Here is a 21,162-nt window from a genome sequence, read left to right as displayed (position 1 = left end):
CACCCCCACTACCGTGAGGCCACGCCCCCCGCCAGCAGTATAAATAGAGCGCGCTGAATACAAGCGCGACTCTGAAAATCCTTACCTTCTCCTGAGGCGGAAGCCGGGAGACCACTTGCCACATTGTTTTAAAAATTGTAAAATTGCACTGTGTTTTTAATTGGGCACGTTCTCCCCTGAGCACTGCACTTGGAAAGCAGACTCACTCGAACCCTAACAGCGGATCCTAGCGCTGTCACGGGCTCCGCGGACAATTGCCGCCATTACCGAGCAGACAGGGACACGCCCACTACCGTGAGGCCACGCCCCCCGCCAGCAGTATAAATAGAGCGCGCTGAATACAAGCGCAACTCTGAAAATCCTTACCTTCTCCTGAGGCGGAAGCCGGGAGACCACTTGCCACATTGTTTTAAAAATTGTAAAATTGCAAGGTGTTTTTAATTGGGCGCGTTCTCCCCTGAGCACTGCACTTGGAAAGCAGACTCACTCGAACCCTAACAGCGGATCCTAGCGCTGTCACGGGCTCCGTGGACAATTGCCGCCATTACCGAGCAGACAGGGACACGCCCACTACCGTGAGGCCTCGCCCCCCGCCAGCAGTATAAATAGAGCGCGCTGAATACAAGCGCAACTCTGAAAATCCTTACCTTCTCGTGAGGCGGAAGCCGGGAGACCACTTGCCACATTGTTTTAAAAATTGTAAAATTGCACTGTGTTTTTAATTGGGCACGTTCTCCCCTGAGCACTGCACTTGGAAAGCAGACTCACTCGAAACCTAACAGCGGATCCTAGCGCTGTCACGGGCTCCGTGGACAATTGCCGCCATTACCGAGCAGACAGGAACACGCCCACTACTGTGAGGCCACGCCCCCCGCCAGCAGTATAAATAGAGCGCGCTGAATACAAGCGCGACTCGGAAAATCCTTACCTTCTCCTGAGGCGGAAGCCGGGAGACCATTTGCCACATTGTTTTAAAAATTGTAAAATTGCACTGTTTTTTAATTGGGCACGTTCTCCCCTGAGCACTGCACTTGGAAAGCAGACTCACTCGAACCCTAACAGCGGATCCCAGCGCTGTCACGGGCTCCGTGAACAATTGCCGCCATTACCGAGCAGACAGGGACACGACCACTACCGTGAGGCCACACCCCCCGCCAGCAGTATAAATAGAGCGCGCTAAATACAAGCGCGACTCTGAAAATCCTTACCTTCTCCTGAGGCGGAAGCCGGGAGACCACTTGCCACATTGTTTTAAAATTTTTTAAATTGCACTGTGTTTTTAATTGGGCACGTTCTCCCCTGAGCACTGCACTTGGAAAGCAGACTCACTCGAACCCTAACAGCGGACCCTAGCGCTGTCACGGGCTCCGTGGACAATTGCCGCCATTACCGAGCAGACAGGGACACGCCCACTACCGTGAGGCCACGCCCCCCGCCAGCAGTATAAATAGAGCGCGCTGAATACAAGCGCGACTCTGAAAATCCTTACCTTCTCCTGAGGCGGAAGCTGGGAGACCACTTGCCACATTGTTTTAAAAATTGTAAAATTGCACTGTGTTTTTAATTGGGCACGTTCTCCCCTGAGCACTGCACTTGGAAAGCAGACTCACTCGAACCCTAACAGCGGATCCTAGCGCTGTCACGGGCTCCGTGGACAATTGCCGCCATTACACAGCAGACAGGGACACGCACACTACCGTGAGGCCAGGCCCCCCGCCAGCAGTTCACTCTACAAAACATGTGCATTCCTAGGACGCACAGCGGACGAGCGCAGCGGGCGCGAAGATGGCGTGCCGAAGGCGCGCCTAAGGCAAGCCCGTCTGCGCCCGTCCGCGCCAGTACTAGCCAGGAGCCAGGCACGGGGGCTGGGATGAGGACACCATACTCAAGGGATGCCTTACTCCACCTTAACCGGCCTGTTCCATCGCCATGTTCCAAGGTATTGAGAGGAGACTCTTGTTCCACCCATTGCCCCCACTGTTCTTTTAAATGCACTCCCTCTATTAACAAGGACCCTACCCAGACGACCATTAAATGGCTCTGATCAATTGCAGGTCACTGCCCAAACATGCCCTTGAAATACATTTACTTATCGAGGAACACCATTTAGAAATCCTGTTTCTTACAGAAACATGGCTTGCGCCTGATTCAGACGCCGACATAGTTCAGGCTCTTCCCCACGGATTCCTTATTCAACATCTGAACCGTCCCAAGGGCAGGGGAGGAGGAATTGCCGTCATTTTTAAAGAATCGCTTCCGTGTAGATTCCTTGACAGCCCCCTATCGGACTGTGAAAATGTTCATTTCACTATTCAAATCTCCCCTTGCATCTCCCTTTCGGGAGTCCTTATTTACCGCCCACCCGGAGCCATGGGGCAATTCCATAACTCTCTTCTGGAATGCTCCTTGGCCATGGCCAGCACACGGCCTAATTTCCTCATCTTAGGGGACCTCAATGTCCATATGGAAGATAGCAAAGACAAACTAGCTACAGAACTGATTCTAGATCTGGCAGTTCATCAACTGCACTTACAGAACACCCTCCCCACACACAATCATGGACATTTGCTTGATCCCATCTTTTGTAACTTTCCTGACCTTGTGGTGGGAGCGCCAATCCCTGTGCCATGGTCTGACCATCTGCTCATTCCCTTTAGTTGGCGTATTCAGTCCACTCCGCCTCCCACCCAAGCACCCGGTAGACCATCTCGCCCTTGGGTGAAACTAGATTATGATAAATGGAAACAAGCTCTTGAGGACACCAGACCACATCCCAGTTCGAACCCAGATTTAGCAGACGTGGAGTTCTCATCTTGGGTTACTAATTCTTTAGATACAGTCCTCCCCAAAAAACCTCATCGGAAACCGAGGAAAAAAGCCACATCTCCATGGTTCACCCAGGAGGTACGCCTCTTAAAGAAAATCTGTAAGAGAGCGGAAAGAGTATGGAGGAAAGGCTTCGATCTTAATAGTAAAAATGATTACAGGCGGACTATCCTCAATTACAAAAATGCTCTAAAAAACGCTCAAATATCCTTTTTTAATGAAAAAATCAGCGAGGCAGCCTGTTCGTCCAGAGAAACGTTTTTAATTGCGAAAAAACGTTTAAAGACCCCAGTACCCTCAGTTATACACAATCACTCGAACGATAGTTGTAACGAGCTAGCCACATTCTTCGATTTAAAAATACAAAACATTCTTCAACACCTCCCCCCTCTTCTCCCTGTGGACCTCTCTCTCTCTTATTCTTTACAGTGCCAGAACAGGGACACAGATTTAAGTAGGTTTTCCCCAATCAGTGAGGAATCTCTAGCACCCATTCTCCAATCCCTCAAAAGCGGATCTCCGCATGACCCAGCACCAGTCACGATTTACAAAAAGAGGGTGGTGATGAACAGAGTGTCTGAGTTAAACAGACCACTCTTACCCAGTCCAAAGATCAGGGCTTGATCCATCACCGTTATTTATCTCACTGCCCCATCCCAGCTCAGAACCTGGCTATATGCAAATCAGTCTGTCCCTGGCCCAGTGCATCATGGGAACAGGGCAGACTAAACTACCAAGCCAATTCTTCACCAGAAAGGAGACAAGCTACCGGGGACCGGTTTCTGGCATTTCAGCCTTCTTCGGCCCGGCTTGCTTGAATCCTGATGGAGCAGTGAGAAAGGGACTCATGTCTGAGTATACCCTGCCACACCTATAGTGGCCAAAAACGATTTACAAAAAGAGGGTGGTGATGAACAGAGTGTCTGAGTTAAACAGACCACTCTTACCCAGTCCAAAGATCAGGGCTTGATCCATCACCGTTATTTATCTCACTGCCCCATCCCAGCTCAGAACCTGGCTATATGCAAATCAGTCTGTCCCTGGCCCAGTGCATCATGGGAACAGGGCAGACTAAACTACCAAGCCAATTCTTCACCAGAAAGGAGACAAGCTACCGGGGACCGGTTTCTGGCATTTCAGCCTTCTTCGGCCCGGCTTGCTTGAATCCTGATGGAGCAGTGAGAAAGGGACTCATGTCTGAGTATACCCTGCCACCCTCAGTTATACACAATCACTCGAACGATAGTTGTAACGAGCTAGCCACATTCTTCGATTTAAAAATACAAAACATTCTTCAACACCTCCCCCCTCTTCTCCCTGTGGACCTCTCTCTCTCTTATTCTTTACAGTGCCAGAACAGGGACACAGATTTAAGTAGGTTTTCCCCAATCAGTGAGGAATCTCTAGCACCCATTCTCCAATCCCTCAAAAGCGGATCTCCGCATGACCCAGCACCAGTCAGACACCTAAAACAGGTTGCTCCTATTATCTTAGCACCAATGGTGAACCTAATAAACGCTTCCATTGAAAATGGAACGGTTCCCACAAGCTGGAAGAAGGCGGTGGTGAAAGCCCTTATCAAAAATCCAAACCTTGACCCTGGCAATCTAGCTAACTTCAGGCCGATCTCCCTCCTCCCTGGCATCAGCAAGATGGCTGAAAAATACATCAACTCCCAGCTATCAAATTATTTGGAGTCCAACGATCTGCTCAAAACATCACAGACCGGTTTCCGCCCGGGCAAGGGCACAGAAACAGCGATGGTGGCGGTTGTCGAAGAGGCTAGGAAGATCATTGACGCAGGAGGATCAGTGGCAGTGATCCTCCTGGATCTCAGCGCAGCATTCGACACCGTCAACCATAGCATCCTGACTCAGCGACTGGAAAATCTTGGTATTTCTGGGTCTGCCCTTTCTTGGCTCAAATCCTATCTCCACAACTGCTCTTTCCAGGTGGCGGAGGGTGACTTCATCTCCAGGGAGACCCCTATACGTTGCGGAGTGCCCCAGGGCTCGTCATTGAGCCCAACGCTCTTCAACGTATATATGTCACCCCTGGAAAAAATTGTCGTCCCGTATGGTATTAAACGTCTGACCTACGCGGACGACACTCAGCTGGTTGTCTCCCTCAGCCAGTCAGATAACCCCACCATTGATCTGCATTCCTGCCTGGGGGACATAGTCAGTTGGATGAATGCCTCCCATTTAAAGCTCAATGGGGATAAAACAGAGCTAATGGTATTGGGTAATCAGTCCCATTATCGTCCGGAGTCTCTATGGCCCCCGAGCATGGCCCCCCCCAATCCCCAAAACTGACATCAAAAGCTTGAGGATCTGGCTGGATCATAATAATAATAATAATAAAGGATTTTATAAAGCGCCTGGTGACGCCATCTCGGCGTGTCCCCGCGCTGTGGAGAGAGAAGCAGGAGAAAGTGAGCGACCTAAAGGGTGAAAAGGTGAGTTTTTAAAAGTCTCCTAAATAAGGTCTCTGTCTCAGCCAGTCTAATATGCAGAAGAAGAAGGTTCCAATTCTTGGCCGCCAGCGCACGAAAGGAGCGCCCTCCCATTCTGGCTTTGTTTATCCGGGGGGCACACAGAAGCCCGGTACCCTTGGAGCGCAATTCTCTGTTGGGCATATAGGGGATTGCGAGATCCTTCAGATATTCAGGGGCTACCTGAGAGGTAATCCTGTAGCATATATGGAGCGCTTTAAACAAGATCCTCTTTTTTATAGGGAGCCAGTGAAGAGCCACTAGTGTAGGCTTGGAGGCTGCTCTTCTGGGAAGCCTGAGGACCAGACGGGCCGCCGTGTTCTGGAGAACCTGAAGTTTTTTAATGTTCTTCTCAGTGGTTCCTAAGAGTAGAACATTACCGTAATCAATACGGGAGGTGACTAAAGCTTGGGTCATCGTGCGTCTGGCCTCTAAAGGAAGGAGGTCCAGGGTGCGATTTAAGGTCTTCAATACACCAAAGCACTTTCCTGCTAGCTTCTGGACGTGGCTGTCATAGGAGAGTCTGGGATCAACCCATACACCCAGGTCCTTTGCTTCCTAGCACGGAGAAGGCATAGGACCTAGACAAGAAGGCCACCAGTCCAGGGTCCAACTGGCCGAGTTACCCCCAATCACAAGCACCTCTGTTTTCGAGCCATTGAGCTTGAGGCAGTGTTGGTTCATCCAGCCTGCAAGCTCCTGCATGCACGTTTTGAAATTAGCAGCAGCCAAGGTGGGTGTCTGGGATAGGGAGATGAGGAGTTGGGTATCGTCGGCATAAGATATTAATTTTATGCCGTACGATTGAACCACCTCCGCCAGCGGGGCCATATAAAGGTTAAACAGGGTGGGGCTCAGGGCGGAGCCCTGAGGCACCCCCTGTTCTAGGGCAATGCTGTCTGAGAGGGAATTGCCTCTCTGAACCTGGAAGCTTCGGTCTATTAGGAAGGATTTAAGCCATCCCAATGCCGCCTTTGTGACCCCAGCCTGGTTTAGACACTGTAGCAGGATGGAATGAGCTACAGTGTCAAACGCAGCACTGAGGTCTAGCATTATGAGCGCCATCGTATGACCCTCATCAGCTCCTGCCCGAAGCGTTTCAGTAGCTCTCAGGAGGGCTGTCTCGGTGGAGTAATTGGTCCGAAAACCGGACTGGGAGCTATGCAAGGATTTATTAGCTTCCAAGTGAGCCATAAGTTGTTTGTTTGCAATTTTTTCGGTCACTTTAGCAAGATAAGGTAATAGAGAGATTGGTCTCAGATTTTCCAAGGTGTCCTGACTTACATTAGGCTTCTTTTTGATAGGTAATACAATTGCCTTCTTCCAATCAATCGGTAAGTGCGCAGAGGAGAAGGATAATTGAATTATATGCCTAAAGTAGGGCTCTAGTACCTGTAAGCTCTCTCTGAGTACTTTCGGGGGACCCTTAACACCCAGGCCAGAAAAACAGCGGGAACATGTTTGGTGTACTACGCACCACCCACAAGATCCTCCCCCTGCTTCCTTTCCAGTCAAAAAAATTACTCCTACAGGGTCTTATCCTGTTGAGACTGGATTACGGCAATGCCCTTTACCTCGGTTCACCAAAGAAAGTTATTGCCAGGCTGCAGGTGGTGCAAAATGCGGCCGCCCGGATTTTCACGGACACAAAAAATCGTTGCTCTGCCAAACCAGCGATCAGAGCACTCCATTGGCTTCCTATGGAGCAAAGGGTGCAGTTTAAGGCCATGTGCTTAACCCCACAGAATCCTCCACGGCAACGTCCCGCCTGTCCTTAAAGATCTCGTGATGCCTTATATCACAAACAGAACCCTCCGATCCTCTAATGTCCACCCCACTCAAATACCTAGGATTAAGAAAACACGCTCCGGAGGCCGGCGGTTCTCCTACCAGGCGTCCAAGATGTGGAATGTTCTCCCACTGGACTTTCTGTCCTTCCGCAAATCCTTGAAGACGTGGCTGTTCCCTTGACTTTCTTCTTGCTTCCGCCTGACCTGACTACATGGATTTTCTGTCAGCGCTGGGACGCTCTTGGGCAGCCATGCGCTTTAAAAATCTCATTCCATTCCATTCCATTCCATTCCACTTGGGCTAGGCTTGGGCTGGGGGCTATTTAGCCGGCCATTTTGAGTCACTAGCCACCATTTCGGTGGTAGTTACACGACAGCCGGCTAGGTAGGGCAGGGGAGTGATTTTGTGCCACCCTCCTGCCCCGTTTTTCAGGGGGGTAACTATCAGGTAGTAGCCGGGCAAGGTACAGGAGGTAATTTTCACTGGCAGTGGTCGGGTTGTTGTGAACTGGTGCACCGGGTGGGGATGCATGTAAGTTTGGTTTTTGCTGGAAGCAGGTGCTGGGTTTGTATATGGATTGTTTGAAGTTTGGGGGCGTTTTTTCCAGGGTAATAGTTGGTAGGTCTGTTTACAGTTACAGGTTATGGGTTGGGAAAGGTCACGCTGGGAGCACGCAGGAATGGGAAGTAGCACAGGAAGGTTACATAGATAACTAGGTAACGAAAGGTTAAGAAGTTGCAAGTTTTGGGGTTTTTTAAATGGTTGCAAAGGGGAAACTTTAAGGTATGGGTAGGGAGTAAGGTAGGCGAAAAATATTTAGTGAGGTTTAGTTTTGTATGGCACAGGTCAAGGAGTTTGTTTTTTAAGGTTCACCTGTCTTCAATAAAACGGTCTTTTTCACACTAACAAGCTGGTCTGTGGTCTGTGCTGCACCCCCTTGATGGCCCAACAATTACTTGGCCCATTAGTGCTTAAAGTAGACGCATATGTCTGCAGATGAGGGTTTAGCAATGGAGGGTCATCTGATGACATTCCTATGGATTGACCATGCTCATTATGGTCACTGTGGCTTGAGACCTGACACCCAATTTGTTTGGATCTGAAGTGTTTTGGGTTGTCTATGCTGACATATTGTAATGAGGTTTTGGTTCTTCTAACCATCTGCCAAAAACGAGTCAGTTTCTCTTTCTGGAGAACAAACTTCCGGAAGTAAACAATCTTTTCATCTACAAGACGCTTGTTGCTAAGTGAAGAGCTATCACAGTGCACCTGTATCTGCTAAGATCCTGAATAGACCCATGTTCCAAAACATCTCCCCCAAAATGTGTGTCTACGGGGATGATCAACTAGATGAAAGCACACTGCGAGTTTGGATGTAATATAGATGACGAGATGATGCTCTACAGAAACAGAGCTGAGCCAATGGTGCTGGAAGCAGCGGTATGGGGGTGCACACGCACTCCCTGCTATTATGGAAAAAGAGCAATAAATGCCTTTTCGAGTGTTTGTTTTGTAATGTATGTTCTAAGGCCTGCCCTTCGCAGTCAATTGTCTAAGTAGTAAACATGAAGCAACTTTGTGTCACAAATTACTGTTATAGGTTTTTGACTGTTCAGATCTAGGATTATGTTTGCTTAATGACAGATATATGTCAATATTGTAATTTGAACTAAATGACACTGGTTAGAGCACAGTAAAGTATGAAAGGTGAAATCTATGTGGCATATTTACAATATACTGGCGTAGGGCAGAGCCGCAAGCCTTCCAGCTGCGCTGCCCTACGTCAAAAGAAAAGGGCAGGAATTTGCCACATCTAGAAGATATTTTTGGGGAACAACAGTGGTCCTATGCAAAAAGGAATGATGAAAATGAATACAGACACAGTGGATTCTGTATTAATGTGACTTGTCCTGCCAGACAGTGGTCAAAAAGTATATTTATAGTATAAAACAAAAAATACACAGAGAATATCCTTCGACACTCTCACAATGTGGGGCACAAGCCTGTACCTCAATTATACAAGAACACTTTAGTATATTCAAAGTGAGACAAAAAGGGCTTTTTAGGCAAAAAAAGTTTCAGTTGTTCATTTAGATCTCAATGTGAACAGATATTCAAAGATGCACCATTACATCAACAAAGTACATGATTTACACACTGTATATGGCACATGAATTGGTCGATGGCGTTTCGATCCCACATTCAAATAGCTGGGATCATCATCAGGACATTACATAAATGCCTAATATTTATAAGCCTCATGAACCATAATAATCATGGTCAAGGAGCCCGGGTAGTATAACGGGTATCGAGCGGTCACCAGGAATCATGACCGGTCATGGCGATCGTTAATTGCGATCGAGAGTTGGGTGGGACGGGTACCGGATCAGTCGGTCTCAGGTCCAGGCCGTCAATGCGTCTCGGGAATGGATGTTCATTCCCGAGACCATGTACTGTGTTGATGTAATGGTGCATCTTTGAATATCTGTTCACATTGAGATCTAAATGAACAACTGAAGCTTTTTTGCCTAAAAAGCCCTTTCTGTCTCACTTTGAATGTACTAAAGTGTTCTTGTATAATTGAGGTACAGGCTTGTGCCCCACATTGTGAGAGTGTCGAAGGATATTCTCTGTGTATTTTTTGTTTTATACTATAAATATACTTGTTGACCACTGTCCGGCTGGACAAGTCACTTTAATACAGAATCCACTGTGTCTGTATTCATTTTCATGATTCCTTTTTGCATAGGACCACTGTTGTTTCCAAAAGATTGTTCCCTAAGGTCTCTTGCTGATCTACTTAGGGTCCCTTGTTGTTTATAAACACACATCTAGAAGATATGGCGCATTCCTGTCCTTTCTGCCAGCACCGGCGTCAAAGCTGCAGCTGAAAGCCAATGCAGGCACCCTTGCACCATGCGTTGTTGGAATGATTGTTTTGAGCAGGAAGGAACACCTTTCAACACAAAATAAATCAAAGGAGGCATTTTCCTCGTTCTATGTGTGCTGCAGAATGCAGCTCACATGGAAAGACGAATAAACGAGGAGAAATGTAAACATTTCTCCTCGTTATGCCTGATTTGGTACATTATTACCAAATCAGGCGCTGTTGTAAATCTGAAGCAGTGTCAAAAAGCATGGGTGTTGCGTGGGAATACCTACACCAACACCCATGGCACGCCCTTTCTACTCAGAGTAAGGCATTGCCTTACTCCATATTTACAAGGCCATGAAAAGCCACGCAGGGTGGCTTTGCGTGGCCTTGTAACTATGGTCCATCACACTGCCTCCGGAGCATCACAAAAGTGACGATCCGGTGGCATAAAAGTGCCACAGTGGTGTTGTAAATATACCCCTAAGGTCCTCATTTATGAGAAGTGTTGCATCGCTGTGACAAAGCAGTGATACGACATTTCTCAGTGCGCCCTCCTTGTGACAGGATGGATGCACCGTATTTACAGTACAGCACATCATCTTGCAAGGAGTCACAGATACATCAGTATTAATGATGTATCTGTGGGTGCAAAAGTGACGCATTGCTGATGTGTACCTGAAAACAGACGCAACGTCAGCAATGTGTTCACCCTTACGCCTGCCATGAGGCAGGCGTAAGGTTTTGACACAATGGCATCCTAGAAGTGGCACACTGAAATCTTAAAGATTTCAATGCGCCACTTCTACGAGGCTTTGATGCAGGGGAACGCCCACCTTGCATACATTATACCTGGCACAGGTTTAATGTAGCGCAGAGGTTTACAAAATGACTCATCTGCCTAGATGCGTCACTTCGTAAAAATGGTGCAACATGGTGCATTATTTACAACCCTGCAGTGTCACAAAGTGACATAACGGCGGCGCAAATGTGATGCAGGGCTTCATAAATAATGGCCTATGTTTCTTAAAACAGACCAAAGAACATCTTTTCTGATGTGTGAAAATATTTTGAAAAGTATTGGAAGTGAAAAAGTGACTTGTCACTTCGTAAAACTGAAGAGGGACGGAAAGAAATCTTTTTAAAATGGTCAAAATAAATCAATATTCACCAGAGTGCTCTGTGTTATGCGCGCTCGGGAAGAGAAATGATCAGACAGCAGTTTGCCTACCTGGTGTCATTTAGGGCTGTATTAAAATGCAGCTTTCTTGCATAATACGGCCCCCATTATGAATGGTCCAAAAAACTGTGATACTTATGCAAACACCTGCGCACACCTTTAAAAAGATAGACTACTTTGATATGAATTTTGGAGACATAAGCAACAAAATCCGCATGTTATGCCCCATTTTGAAAAAAAACTTGTAAAAAACTATATTTTTCTCACCCAATAAAATTAGAACACATTGCTGTCAGTTTTTTGGGATGTGGTTATGATCGCAGCTAATACCAGTCCACTAGCAAAGAGGGGCTCAATCTCTCTAGAACATTGGGAATCATGGGTGTCTTATGAGGTTCTAAGCCTTCAGGACCCACCACAATTCTCTCAGGGTGCAAACACGGACATGCAACGCCCATCTCTTGAGGGAGACGATTCCTACCCTCCCCTGCAAGAAGACACGTCACTGCTCGACAGACACAACTGTTGCATATATCCACAGGCACTGCATTTCTCAGAAATACCAATCACTCCTTTTCATGGCTGAATGAGATTACTTCAAGCCAGATGCAGATAATTGTAAAAAAGGACTGAGAAAGCCAATAATCCTCCCAATGATGACCACAGTGGGTGGGTCTCAAGCTACTACTGACTAAACCTCAGACTACATCTTGGAATCGACGGTGGTCCATGAGTCTGTACGTCCCAATCAGCGAAAACTGGAAATGAGAAGTGGGTAGGGCAAATTGGAAAAAAAGCACACTCTGGAAATTATTTCCACATGGAAGTGCCTCTGGCATTGCACAGAAACTTCACATTTCGGCTCTGTACCTCAAGCGACGTATGCTGAGATGGTATTCATTTCCACAAGTGATCTAATTACAAATTGGCATTTGCTGGGTCAGATCTGGGATCAGATTACTGATTGCCTCTCCCTGCAAGGACTGTGTCGCTAGAGTTGGGTTACTGGAAAAGGAACATTGTGGGGTTTATGAGAAGGCATTATCGCTCTCTGTGTTGCCGGGGTTGTATTTCGGTTTTCCTTCACTGCGGGTGCACTTGTATTTACTACTGATGTCTGCTACATTCGTCCGATGTCCTTGGGAAGCTGCCAGCAGATGATAGGGAATACCTCACATGGGTCATGGCAGACTGGCGACCTGTGCAGGGCCCGCCCAAAATCAAAGCAGATGTGAGGCTCAGCAAGTCGCTTTCTCAGTACACAGCATCAGATTTAGAATTATTTCCAGATCAGATTCTTGAACAGTTTTTTTCACCCTGAAACGTGTCTCTTTTCAGACTATTTCGTTTTGCTCGGTCTCCTAAAAACATGTATCCACTTTCCATGTGTTCCTTCCTTTGTTTTTACTATTTCATCATGCTTCGCCCAACTCCTCTCATTGTAATACCTCCTTCTTGTCTAGGTAACTTGTGTCCTTCTCTTGCTTGCCTTTTCCTCATCTTTGAGTAGTGTTGTCCTTCTTCATATGGCCCCCATTTTCTCTTCTATCTTTATTTTACCTCCTAGCCTCCCTATCCTTTATGGCTCAGTGTCAATTTCTGCTGCCCTCTATGTTGAAATCCCTAAGCCGTGTGATGTTAACCTATTACACTTGTGGTAGGCTGCACATTTCAAGAATTATGTTGACTATTTTGGAAATACACTTCTAGAATTGTGAGTCAGGGCCTGCAGGCTGGGAGCTGTTAGTACTCAAATGAATCACACTCAATGCATTGTTCGGAGTAAGACTAAAAAGGTGAGTCAGCTCTATCTGGAATCAAAGCTGTGACCCCCAAAGTTAGCCATGGGTCACCACAGCAGTCAATCAACTCCCCAGATGGGCCACCCTTTATCATCAGTGGTGAGTTTTCCACGGCGAGCTGAGACACTAGTGCATTCTTAGACATAGTATAACTGCATAGAAACCCACGGTCGTTTGTTTTCATGTCACTTGTATTTGGAGGATGCGAGTGGTACTTTTATAGGACTCCGGAGTAGTCATCGTTGTTACACCGCCCAAATCCTTGGAGGCTTTATCCACCTGAAACTCATTGTTGAATGCATCCTTTCCCCAGGGACTGTAATTGCATTTTAGGTGCATTAATTATCTGGGAAACCTGTTCAATGGGTACAAGTCTCCCTTCAACAATAGTTTATATCGTTATTTTCACTAACCACTCTGGGGAGCATTTGTTTTTCCTACCATAATGGTTCCCACAGTATTATTTTTCATGCCACCATTTTCAGGTGACATGTTTTATAGATCTCTCTTTGAGTGTTACCTTAAACCATAGCGTCTTAACTCCCTGTTGTGGCATTCTGATGTCCGTCTAGCTCACTATCCAGAAGGACGTTATTTTTACTGACCGTGCACAGTATTTCTGATAGGTAAATCTTCTCCAGGCACAGTATTCCTGAAGGTATCCTAGTGCAGCATTTTCTTTGGCATGTTTTCCTCATTGGTATTCAAACTGGAATTATTCCCACGTTGGCACACTATTCTTAATGATTGCTTTTTTTTCTGCCACAGGATTTATGAAGAGCACAATTTCTCTGAAGTCACTTATTATCATATTTTTAGAAATGTTTTTGTAGTGTTACCAGACTCATGTTTTCTAAAAAAAAAATATAATAACATTTATTAGTCAGCCGTCTTCATTCACTATCCAGTTCATCTGTCATTCACATTCAGAAAATAGGATAATTGGACAATGGGCAGCCCACGTCAGCCACACCCTATTTTACTGTGAGTGATAGTATTTTGTTTGTGCATTTGCCTAAAAAATAGCCCTTTTGGTGGAAATGGCACGTAGGCTCTTTCATCTTATCCTCTTTTCACTTTATGTATGGGATTGGGCATGTTTTAATTTTTTTCTTACCAGCATACCAGCATCAGCATTTCCACTTTTCATTACATCTAAACTTTTAATGCATACTGCATAGGTTTGCCAAAACTAAGCAAACCGAATGCAGATTTTCTAGGGCCAGACCTATTGGCTTTACCACTTTATTTCTTTTCATCACATAAGAATTACTAGCAGAAAAGTACTCCACATGGGGCCTGAATACGAGTCTGGTGGTCCGAGGTCCACCAGACTTGCAGTGGCGGTCCAGTCACCACTACAGTGGCGGTCCAGTCAGCAACGCAACGGCAGTCCAACCACCTTATTATGACTTGGACAGTTGGACCGCAATTGCACTGCTGCAACAGTGACATGGCAGTCTTGAGGCCGCTATATGCTTGGCGGGACCACTTCAGTCTCGCCAAGCATATTACGAATTTCCTCTCTGCCATGGTTTTCATGGGGGTTCCTACTCCATGAAAACCGTGGCCCAGAGGAAACAAAGGGGGCCGTAGGGCCCCTTGTTGCCTCTGGGCCATGGGGTGCATACAGCCCAGTACATGCACAGCATGGACTGCACCAGTCTATGCCGTGCAGTGCTTTGACATCCCCATTAAGGTGCTTATTTCATAGGCACCGCCTGTGGGAATGCCAATGACCGCCTGCCAGTGACAACAATGTCTTAATCTGTCACGCACAAGGGTTTGGCAGTGCGGGACTTGGACCCCAGCGTAGCTGTCCCCCTCCTGCACCGCCAACAGCTTAATTAGGTCATGAGTGTCTTCAGAATGAGCATGATGTACCAACAAGTTTACCCGACAACTCCTGCATATGCCTGTTAAGCCCGTGCTACCCAGGAACATGCCTGCTGATGCTTTCTGCTTTGCATCTGATGCTTAAACACCCGATAATTTGAAGGGTTTCACCCAAAATATGGTACCTTCTGCCAGCGGAAGAAGGTGTGTCTCCAATAACCTACGCAAACATCACTTTCATTTTTACCTTCAAATATCAATCAATCAATCAATCAATCAATGCATTAGTTAAGCGTGCTACATACCCGTGAGAGTCTCAAGGCGCTGGGGGGGGGGACGCTACTGTTCGAAGAGCCAGGTCTTGAGAAGTCTTCGGAAGATGAGGAGGTCTTGGGTCTGTCGGAGGTGGGTCGGGAGGGTGTTCCAGGTCTTGGCGGCGAGGTAGGAGAAGGATCTGCTGCCTGGAGGTCTTTCGTTGGATCCGGGGGACGGTGGCAAGGGCGGGGCTTGCGGAGCGGAGCTGGCAGTTGGGGGTGTAGAAGCTGAGTCTGCTGTTCAGGTAGGCTGGTCCGACGTTGTGGAGTGCTTTATGTGCGTGGGTGAGGAGCTTGAAGGTGATACTTTTGTCGACGGGGAGCCAGTGTAGGTCTCTCAGGTTGGGGGTGATGTGGCTGCGTCGTGGTACGTCGAGGATCAGTTGGGCGGAGACGTTTTGGATGCACTGGAGGCGTCGCAGGTGCTTGGCCGGGATTCCTGCATAGAGTGCGTTGCCGTAGTCTAGCCTGCTGCTGACAAGCGCCTGTGTCACCGTTCTTCTTGTTTCGGTCGGGATCCACTTGTAGATCCTGCGTAGCATGCGGAGGGTGTTGTAGCAGGAAGAGGAGATGGCGCTGACCTGTTTTGACGTGGATAGGCAGGAGTCAAGGACGAATCCTAGGTTGTGTGTGTGGTCGGTAGGTGTCGGTGCTGTTCCCAGCGAGGTTGGCCACCAAGAGTCGTCCCAGGCGGAGGGGGTGAACCCGAGGATGAGGACCTCCGTCTTGTCTGAGTTCAGCTTCATACGGCTGCTCCTCATCCAGTCGGCGATGGCCTTCATTCCCTCGTGTTGGTTGGCCTTGGCGGTGTGCGGGTCTTGGTGAGGGAGAGGATGAGCTGGATATCGTCGGCGTAGGAGATGATGTTGAGGTTGTGCTGGCGGGCCACTTGTGCGAGGGGGGATATGTAGATGTTGAACAGCATTGGGCTGAGGGATGAGCCATGGGGGACTCCGCAGATGATGTCGGTGGCTTCGGAATGGTAGGGTGGGAGGCGGACTCTCTGGGTTCTGCTGGATAGGAAGGACGTGGTCCAGTCGAGGGCCTTCTCTTTGATACCGGCTTCTTGGAGCCATGTTTTAAGGGTGTGGTGGCAGACCGCGTCGAAGGCGGCTGGCAGGTCCAGGAGGATGAGGGCTGATGTTTCGCAGTTGTCCAGGCGCCTGATGTCATCTGTGGCGGCGATGAGGGCTGTCTCAGTGCTGTGGTTTCTTCGGAATCTGGACTGGGACGGGTCCAGGATGTTGTTGTCTTCGAGGTGGTACACATTTCATTCCTTTTTTCAACCGTTTCATTAAAATTAGTAAAATGCAACTGTGTCATTTTATGTTATTGTCCAGGATTTATCTGCCATCACCCTGAACTGCTGATGGCATATACTGCGTTGGATTATTTGCAGCTCAATTAGAGGTGGTATTGGAGCATCTATAAAAAATTCGAGTTCAGTGTGTTACTGATATTAGTATCAATCAGGATTTGTGGTCTACCCAAAAACTCCAATCACAGTCACTTTCGGGTACTAATTTGACCCAAAGTCTTTGGAGGCAGGCAGCCACTCGAATCATGCGAGATGCCAGCAAATGTCTGCTTGACATCTGCACGAAGGCACCTGTTGCAGAGTCTTTTCCATGCTGGCAGTATCACTGCTTCCTGGAGGGTATCACTTTTGGCCTATATAGCGACAGCGAGGAGTGGATTTAGATGGGACAGATGAGGTAAAGCTTGGGCGCCATGTTGCGAAGAGGGTCACCATTGCTTACTACAGCCTTTAGCAGAACAAAAATAAGAAATAATACGTTCCTGGCAACAACATCACAGTCAGCAATGTGCTTGACTCCGCTCCAACCATTCCGGCCTCTCACAAATGAAAGTGATACCTTGCCCAAATGTTGCATTATTTATAGTCCAGTATGTGCTATGCCTAACTTTTCTATGAAAAAAATGTTATGTTTTGCAAATAACATTTAAAAAAAATCATTACTGAGATTAGTGGTTTTTGCTTTTATGCAACACTACATATTTGAACAGGACAATGCATTCTCTCTTTTCATCTGTGTCCTTATATGCAGGTCTGAGTTCAAACAGTTTAAAAGCCAGTACGGTCAATCGGGTGGAGAACATAAAAGTTAACGAGTAGCAAAACAAAGGGACCTGAAAAGCAAATCAAAACTACCAGCATACCACATAAAACGTCTAGCTTGTAAGATTCCTCATCCATAACACCACTAAATGCTGTGTCCCATAAAACAATAACTGCACTTCGCTGCACATAACAGAGAAACACTTCCCATATAGGCTCAGAGCAAACACAATACTCTTTCTAAGATGCTACCAATGTGGACAAGCACTTCAGCACCACAAATATGGGTAATACAAATACTACAAAATTATACAATGCTATACAATCAAAGAGAAACTTCAGGGAGAATACACACATTTTATAAACACATTTTTAGATAGAAGCTTAAAGTATCAAGGAATCTGTGCTCCAGCTTTAACGCTTCCTCTATCAGTAGCATATACTGTAATTACAGTCCCAAGACTTCTGTGCTCCACAGACAACTGGGTATTACCTTTCATGAGGTTCCTTATATTCTCAAAGCATAGTATATTTTTTACAGTTCACACTGGTTAAATGTCATACCTCCTCCTCAATGTGAATCAATTCTTCTGACCATATACTGGGGAGAGGATGTAGCCTTACGGCAAGAGCTGTCAACCTCGAAGCTGGGGAACCGGGTTCAGATTTTGCATCCTGTGATTCTTGGCAAATCACTGAATCTCCCCGTGCATAACAAAAATGAATGTGTCCTTCTGTAACGAAACTGGTGCTGATGTAAAGCGCTCTGATACCTGATATCCTCAGGTCTAGTTTTCACTATATAAAACTCCCTCAAAAAATGTATGTGATTTTGTGTTGTTTTTCAGATATTTCCCTTCATTTTCTCTCTTCATGAAATTATATTATCTTCATGCCCCATCATCACGGTGCCTTGGGCCTAACATGATAACAACCATATTGAAAGCCTATGTATCATCACATTACACTATCGCCTCTGCTGCAATCACTCACCACTGTCCATCTGAGCAACTGGCTGGACTGATTCTTACACTTCCAACTTCAATCCTGCTGTATTGGGCAAGAGCAGGTTCTGGAACAAATGTGAAAGATCCAGTGTTGCTGAGATTTTTCTTCAGGGAATAAAGGTACTTCCACTCTGCAGACCACGATGAAGAGTAAGGAGTCCCTGTTGATAAAGATAAGAAACTTTCAGACACAGAGATACTTTACCACCTTCCATGCTGAAGACAGCCCCCAGCCGTCATGCATCACGGTGCTCGTGCGCTGATGACGGCTGAGGGCCGTCATGAACCCGCCCACTCTTCAAAACGGCCACACAGGCGCAGAATCGTGGCCGCGCCCAAGGGGTTAAGGTACGTGCACAGTACGTATATATGGGGATTCAATGTATACATCTGTTTGTGAATTTGCCTATATGTCCTCAAAAGTTGGGGGGCGTAATACTTTGCCTGTTTCTCTATGCAAAATTGAAAAAAGGGATATACAAAAAAAAGAAAGGTAGATATAAACACAGTGTGGTATTCTTGTGTCCCTCTATTAAGTATCGCCTTCATTATGTATTAGCTTGTCCTTCTATTACCGCTGTTTTGTTACTATGGAGCTGTGTTCCTAGGTAGAATCTAGGAATGTTTTTGTTTGAATACATGAGCAGTTTACATTTGCCTGTTGATGGATGAGGTCTAGATGTATTGAACTTAAATAAAGTCCTTCTTTACAAGACTGCATCTTCCTGTTTCATCTTTCTGCGGTCGTCATCACCTCATTTTGGCGACGAGGGGAAACTAACCCTGCTGTACAGACCTCAACTCAACAACATTTTCAAGAAACCTACCTTTAGCTTGCTGCTTCTTGAGTTTCTTCTTCAACATTGTTTGATATTGTTTAATTGTTGAGTGCTCACAGATATTACATTTTCGCTGACATATGAATCAAGTGGCATATTTTCCACGTTATATAACGCTGATCAGCACAGTGCATTTATTTCAGTGCATTTATTTCTCGCTGATCGTATCGATTAATTTTACTTGTGTATTTACATGTTATTTTTCAACTGTTAGCTCTTGTCTTGGCACAACTTGTACTTATAAGTGATAATAACCTAATATATTGTTTGGTGCAATTACATATATTAACCATTTCTTTTCTGTTAAAATGCAAAACGTTACTCATCCTCCGTTTTTTCTTTCCATCCCTGGTGATCCTCCCATACACTGGCTAAAGTGGAAGAAGGTATTCTCTAACTATGCGAGGGTTTGAGGTACATCTCTATGTGCAGAGAGAAAGTCCTCACTTTTTCTACATTGCCTGGGCTCAGAAGGCCAGGAGGTTTGTGAGCACCTGCCAAATCTTGCTGATGGTGAATCTAACTTGCAGAATGAATACGAAATTTGCATTAAAAAAATGGACCTGCACTATCTTCCTAAAGTGAGCATGATTTTAGAACGCCATCACTTTGGGAGAAGAATCCAAAGAAGCGAAGAATCTGTAGAGCAATATGTCACAGCTCTACGTCAACTGGCCTCAACAGGCACTTTTGCTGGCAGTCTAGATGAAAGGCTAAGGGACCAGCTCATGCTAGGCTGTTCTATGGATAAGGCAAAAGACAGTCTTCGGCAAAAGGATAATCCTATGCTTCAAGAGGTGATTACCACAATGAAAATGCATGAACACTCCAAAGCCTGCGTTGATGCCATTCGCAAAGATACAGAGAGTCATAAAAGTGTTGATGTTAAAGAAGTTAAGACCTCTTCAGGTGACAAATCACACAAAGCAAATCAGCAAAGCTCTTCTTTATTGTTTAAATCTACAAGATCATATACAAACACTAAACCTTTTACTGTGAAATGTTTCCGTTGTGGGAAATCTGGTCATGTAGCTAACTTTAAGGTTTGTCTTGGTTAGAAAATTGTATGTTCTATCTGTAAGAGGAAGAAACATTTTTCGAAATGCTGTAGATCAAGCAAAAATCAAAAGCATGTGAGGGAGATAGATATTTATGACCAAGATGAAGATGATCCGTCAGTTTGTCAGATCAAATAAAAAAAATTAGAAGGTCCCATCGAACATGTTCTGGTGAATGATGAGTCGGTAGAAATGTTGATTGACTAAGGAGCCAAAATTACTCTTGTTCCTAAGATATTTTATGCAAAAAAAGTTGTCTGGGAAAGGAAAGCTGTTTAAACTGGATATTGTTCCGAGAGGCTATGGCGGAGAAATGATCAGTTTGTTGGGGTATTTTATGGGTGCCATAACTTTAAAGGAAGAATTACTGCAGGAAAGATATATGTATCTATGAAGGGCGATTCCCTAATCAGTTGGTCTCATCAACGTGATCTTAGTGTGTATCTCGACCCAAATTAATCTCCTTCCATTTGCTTAAGAGGACCCTCTTCTGTGGCTTCTGTCTCTGACCACAATAAGTGGATTACAAAATTTCCAGCAGTGTTTGATAATACTCTAGGTTGTCTTAAAAATTATTCTCACATGATTAGGTTGAAGCGAGATTCTGTGCCTAGGGAGGCGAAAGTTAGGAATGTACCTCTGTTAGTCAAAGACAAAATGAGGTCTGAGTTAGATAAACCACTAAAGAATGGTGTTATACGAGAGGTTGAAGCCACAGAATGGGTTTTGCCAGTGGTTATGGCCCGAAAAGCCAACGGAGAGACAAGAGTATGCATCGAACTCAGAGAACTCAACAAAGCAGTTGTTGTTGACCGCTATCCGCTACCCAACATGAGTGAATTGTTGTCCTCTTTGGATGGTGCCTCTCATTTTTCCACATTGGACCTCTCATCGGCCTACCACCAGGTCAAACTTCATCCCACGTGCCAAGATCTGACTACTTTCATAACCCCGTTCGGCACTTATAAATTTCTCAGAATGCCGTTTAGCCTCATTTCGGCGGCATCGGTGTTCCAAAGGGTGATGGAAAATATTTTGTCTGGTACCAAAGGTGTTAAGGTCT

At 46.0% G+C, this 21,162-nt stretch overlaps 1 protein-coding gene across 1 annotated transcript in view; it reads right to left on the bottom strand.

Annotated features, from left to right (window-relative positions):
* Positions 1-21,162, bottom strand: part of SUSD2 (sushi domain containing 2) — a 1,032,760-nt gene that overhangs the window by 684,662 nt on the left and 326,936 nt on the right. The window contains exon 17 of the mRNA XM_086943298.1: positions 18,189-18,363. Within this exon, the coding sequence (XP_086799424.1) occupies positions 18,189-18,363 (175 nt within the window). The remainder of the gene's footprint in view (positions 1-18,188; positions 18,364-21,162) is intronic.

Source organism: Lissotriton vulgaris, chromosome 11, assembly GCF_964263255.1.
Source record: "Lissotriton vulgaris chromosome 11, aLisVul1.2, whole genome shotgun sequence".
Lineage (NCBI taxonomy): Eukaryota > Metazoa > Chordata > Amphibia > Caudata > Salamandridae > Lissotriton > Lissotriton vulgaris.
Note: the sequence above shows the minus strand (reverse complement) of the source record. Positions and strands in the feature narration are given on the sequence as shown.